Genomic DNA, 5,353 nt, shown 5'->3' with positions numbered 1-5,353 from the left:
TCTGAACCCAGAGGCCAAGCGTGCATGGTGCTGCTTACTGCTCATTCCCTATTTCCCCTCTTTTGAGCAACAGGTCAGACTTGCTTTTTTGCTTCAAGAAAGCTGGCTACCATGCCTCCCAGAAAGCTGATTCACTTGAGGATAAACGGAGCATCCTAATTTATGCGATCACCCTGTGACAGCCATGTAGACACTGACACTTGACTTGTGCTCATTAAGTTTTATTGCAATCAGGCACTAGCTAATTCCTTGCAAGCAGGAATGGCACAAACCAGCACAATGTTGAGGAAGCACCAGGTAACAGGATAGAACTACCAGTTTTGAGTACAGATATAGCAAAACTGGGACCAGAAACTCAACACTGGGGTGAAGAGAGAGAGGTAGAAGAGCAAAAAAATGAGGGCCACGATAATAAGGTGACTGATGGTACCCATCAGCTTGATGACCCTGGCTGGAGCAGGACAATAAACCCAACTTACTCTTCTGACTACACCGAAAAAGCCAGACCTGCTTCAGCGGTCAGGAGGACTGAGGTGGGAGCAGGGTGAGTGCTTTCCCTCACCAAGCCCAGGATGGACAGATTGAGCATCCTGGTGTTACCGCATCGGCAACTGTTCTGGCCCAACAGTAGCTGCACACCTCTTCAGCACAAAGTGTTACTTGATAGGGTCAGTTCTGCGGTGGTCATGTCAACGCGAGAGGTGAGAGGCACACTTTGTTCATCTGTTTGTTGTCTCGCCGCCCATGTATCTCTAACAGCAGACTCTACAACTTCCTGTATTTTTTTCGCTATTTTTCTTAAATCTACGTTTTTCCAGAAATTTGTATTAACACATTGGAGAGAAGGTTTCACTTTCTGTTCCATTATCTGCTCTGCACCCTCTTTCTTCATTTCTTCAATATGTTTCCTTGTTTCTTCCTCTAATAGGCTCTCCAGCTCCTCTCTCTCATGTCCTTCATAGTTACAGCAGAACCAGAACGGGTACACATGGTACAGGCCATAAAGAGTGACGACAAAAGCAAGAATGAACAACCCTGCAATCTGGAAGAAAAAATAAAACGAATGAAGTCACTGGACTTTACGTTCCTAAAAATATTTTGCACCTGAGCGAGAGGAGTACTTTACCATATTAGTAACCTTGCTTTAGCCACATAGTTCTTCCTATAAAACACGTTCCTTGCTCCTGCCATGGCTAGCTGACAACTGATGGTAAGAGATATACTCACTGAAACAGGGAATATCAGCCTCTCTCTCTCAAACAATACATTCCTTCCTATTTTCACAAATCTTGCTTTAAGAGCCAGATGCAAAACACATATGTAAACTTCCAGAATAACCATGCAGTAAGATGTTCAAAGTTCAGGTTTCGGCCTCACAGAGAACATGCTAATTATACACTTGTATTGATATACATTAATTAAAAACAGAAACGGGGCGGGGGGGGGAAGGTAATGCAAACGTAGTAAACATATCAAATAGAAATCATATTTGCAACTTAACACTTCATTCTCCAGATGAAATGGTTTCCATATTGCTATATGTTCTAGAGTCTTCTCACACACAAAATAGGTGATGTTAAAATACCTAAACTCCTAGATCCCTAGCAATCTTACCTGAGACATTATGTAGAATTCACTGGGTAATTCTGCTGCTCTGCTTTGGTTTGCGTTTTTGTTGTCGTTTCCTTCATTTGTTGAAAACACACAGTCAATATATCTGCCATCGCACAGGAGGATCACGCACCAAATCAGAGGAGGTAGAAGTGCCTTAAAAATTATCTCACTCTTCCGGCAGCACGAGCATTTCCCAATGCAGCGAGCCCAGGGAATGCAGGCAGGGTGGGAGGTCAAGCTCAGGAAAAATGTAATGAATGCTGGACAGAAAAAGTAGGAAGCAACATAGAATTTCTGTAATGCCTTCTTCTGTGGACATTTAAATTCAATCTCCATTATTTCTTCGACCACAATCAGAATTATGGAATAAAGTGTTACAGACAACACATTATAATGATTTCTCCATAAACTGAAGAATTGCTTTCTAACTTGCATTTTGTTCCGTCGTCAATACTTCACCAACTCAGCAGACTAAGGAAGTCTTCTATGCCTCTATATCTGTAAGGCCGAGACAGAGGAGAAAATACTCCGCCCCCAAGACAGAAGCTTTGTGGGGGGAGCCTCACGAAATCAGTTGTGGAAGGAAGGTCGAGATAAGGGTATTCTCCGAGAATTAATGGATGGCCTACCCCTCTCCAATTTGCAGCTGCTTGTAAAAATGTGGAAACCGATAGATAGAGGTTGGTCGGGAAAAGAAAACGTCTCCGCAGTCCCTGTACCTCAGAGATCGGCCGTTCCTACGGCTCCCGTGGAGGGGCTCAGCAGCCCTCCAATGTCAGGAAACGTCTTGCGCCGTCCCTAGTGAGTGAGCCGGGGGACAGCCAGTGGGTGCATTTTAGAAGGCTCACTGAAAACGAGCAGGGGGACCTACTGGTAACTTTTCCCCTTGGTCCCTTCAAGACTCCGGTCACTTTTCCGGTAGACACAGGGGCCCAAATGTCTGCTTTAAATGCCGATACCGCAGACTGGAGTGGGATTATCCCTGTTAAAAAACAGATACAGGTTACCGATGTGTTCGGATATTCCAAACCCCAACCTACAGCCTGAGTAAAGTGCTGGCTGCCAGGAGACACCACCCCTACCGAAACCACCATGGTACTGGGAGTGCTCCCCACGAATATTCTGGGATTGGATTTATTGAAAGGAAAGCCCTGGACAGACTCGGCAGGGAGAGAGTGGAAGTTCGGGTCTCCGGCAACCCTGATAAGGCTTTTGCAGATTGCTCCTACTCTTCCCCCGTCTAAAATCGTGAAGGTGAAACCCTGTCCCTTACCGCTGGGAGCGAGGGAGGGAATCGCTCCCGTGATAAAAGAGCTGCAGCAGCAGGGGGTAATTATTCCAACTCACTCCCCTTATAACTCTCCAGTGTGGCCAGTTCGCAAACCGAATGGGGAGTGGCGGCTAACAATCCATTATCGACGCTTAAACACCGGCACTAGTCCCCTGACAGCGGCCGTGCCTAATATACCTGAACCAATTGTCACCATACAGGAACAGTCCCATAAAATTTCAGCCACCATTGATGTAAAAGACATGTTTTTCATGGTTCCTCTACAGGAAGGTGATAGAGCTAGATTTGCATTTACATGGGAAGGTATACAATATACCTTTACTCATTTGCCCCAAGGATATCGGCACTCGCCTACCTTGGCACACCATGCCCTGGCCCAAGCACTGTCAGAAATCATCCCTGAGGAAGGAGTTAAAACCTACCAATACATTGATGATATATTGGTTGGGGTGTCCGATGCCACCGCAGTGGGACAAACCTAAAAGAAAATAATTACTCACCTGGAAAGTTCAGAACTTCAGGTTCCAGCAGAAAAGATACAACTCCCCTCCCCCGAGGTGAAGTTCTTAGGCAGATGGTGGAAAGGAGGAGCGATGTGTATTCCCCCCGAAACCTTGGCTGCTTTAGAACAGATAAAAATCCCAGAGAACAAAAAGGAGCTGCAACGTATCCTAGGCTTGCTGGTATTCTGGAGGAAACATATTCCGGATTTGTCTATCACGGCTCGTCCCCTGTATGATTTAACGCGCAAAAAAGCTACCTGGGATTGGACTCCTACTCATGAGGAAGCCCTAAAATTACTGGTGTTTGAAGCAGGAACATATCAAGCTTTGAGTCCAATACACCCGACAGATCCGCTCCAAATTGAATGGGGTTTTGCAATTCATGGGGCGTCTATACACGTGTGGCAGCGTGGACCGGAGGGTCCGACCCACCCCATTGCGTTTCATTCACGCGGCTTTAAAGATGCAGAAAAGCAATACTCGGTCTGGGAAAAGGGTCTTTTTGTGGTGAGTCTAGCCTTGCAGGAGGCTGAAAGAATGATATGGCAACAATCCATAATCCTGAGAGGGCCCTTGAAGTCCTAAAACCCGTACTGGCAGGCACCCCACCCCCTCTGGGAGCTGCCCAACAGGAAATGGGAAATGGTCAGGAAGTGCTACGCCCAGCTGCAGCATTACAGTCACGCTTATCAAGTGGAGGAGGGAGCAGCCAAGATGCTTCAAATACAGGAAAAAACATCCACTCCCTGATGAGGAAACCCCTTCTTCCTATATAAAGGAAGCCCCCTCATTTGAATCCCACCTGAAAAATGGGTGGTTTACTGATGCCTCTTCAAGGAGGGACTCTTCAAGAGTCACCCAACTGGACCGTCAAGAATAACATCACGGAAAGGGAGGGGGGTGGTGCCAGATGTAATCCAGAGACACAGCTCTGACATGCATTGATTGATTGATCATGACGCTTGGCGGAGGGTGGATCAGGGGACCCCACAGTTCCTTAGTCTGTGCAGTACCTGGGAGAGATGGACACTCTCACCCTGTCCCTCTCTCCTCCCAGGCAAACAGTCCAGATCCAGGGCAGCACCATCGACCACAGGTGAGTGATTCCCTCCCTGCACACCCAGTGTCCCCCAGTAGCAAGTCAAGCCCTCCAAAAGGGGCCCCACGAATCCCAGTTGAGGGTGAGGACACATGCCTGTGCCCCAGGGGCAGCTGGGATGCTCAGGCTCAGTTCAGCCCAGCCTTTGTCACTGGGAAACTCCTCCCACTCACGGCAGAGCATCCTGCTCTTCTCCTGCCCCCAACATCACAGAAAGGGAGAGTGGTGGTGCCAGATCTCGTCCAGAGCCACAGCTCTGCCCTGCATTATTTATCACAACAGTTCATAGATGGTGAATCAGAGGTCCCCACAGTTCCTTAGTCTGTGAAGTACCCACGAGAGCTGCACACTCTCACCCTGTCCCTTTCTCCTCCCAGGCACAGAGTCCAGCTCCCACGCAGCACCATCGACCACAGGTGAGTGATTCCCTCCCTGCACACCCACTGTCCCCCTTAACATCAGGCTGAGGCATGCCGGGATGCTGGCACCAGGACATGGGGAGGTTCACCACCTCGTTCATCATCTGGCCTGGCCCGAAGGTCCTGCTCTCTGCTTCTCCCCATGACTCCTCCTCCTCTTTCCCAACACCTTCTGTCCCCAGTAGGTCCCCAGCACCAGATCCACCACTTCCACACAGGCATCGTGCTGGGAGTGGCAGCTGTCTCCATCCTCCTCCTTGCTGCAGCCAGCTACTGTGCCGTGAAGAAAGGTGAGTGATTTAGGGAAACTGAGGGTAAAACAGACCTGAAACCCAGAGGCAAGTTGAAATGACCCGTGCCTGTGTATGACGATCGCCTCCTTACACTCCTTTCAGGGGAAGCTGAGCCTCTCAGGCCTTTCCTTTAT

At 48.4% G+C, this 5,353-nt stretch overlaps 1 protein-coding gene across 1 annotated transcript; it reads right to left on the bottom strand.

The window, feature by feature from the left end:
• Positions 1–214: 214 nt before the first annotated feature.
• On the bottom strand, positions 215–2,101 carry LOC129198823 (uncharacterized). Its single transcript, XM_054808447.1, has 2 exons — positions 1,615–2,101; positions 215–1,042 (listed from the first exon to the last, which is right to left on the bottom strand). The coding sequence occupies exons 1-2, from the start codon at positions 2,047–2,049 to the stop codon at positions 644–646; spliced, it is 834 nt and encodes a 277-aa protein (XP_054664422.1). The 5' UTR covers positions 2,050–2,101; the 3' UTR covers positions 215–643.
• Between the last annotated feature and the right edge of the window lie 3,252 nt (positions 2,102–5,353).

The sequence above is a fragment of the Grus americana genome, chromosome 36 (assembly GCF_028858705.1).
Source record: "Grus americana isolate bGruAme1 chromosome 36, bGruAme1.mat, whole genome shotgun sequence".
Lineage (NCBI taxonomy): Eukaryota > Metazoa > Chordata > Aves > Gruiformes > Gruidae > Grus > Grus americana.
The sequence above is the reverse complement of the archived record's forward strand: the minus strand, read 5'-3'. Positions and strand labels throughout refer to the sequence as shown.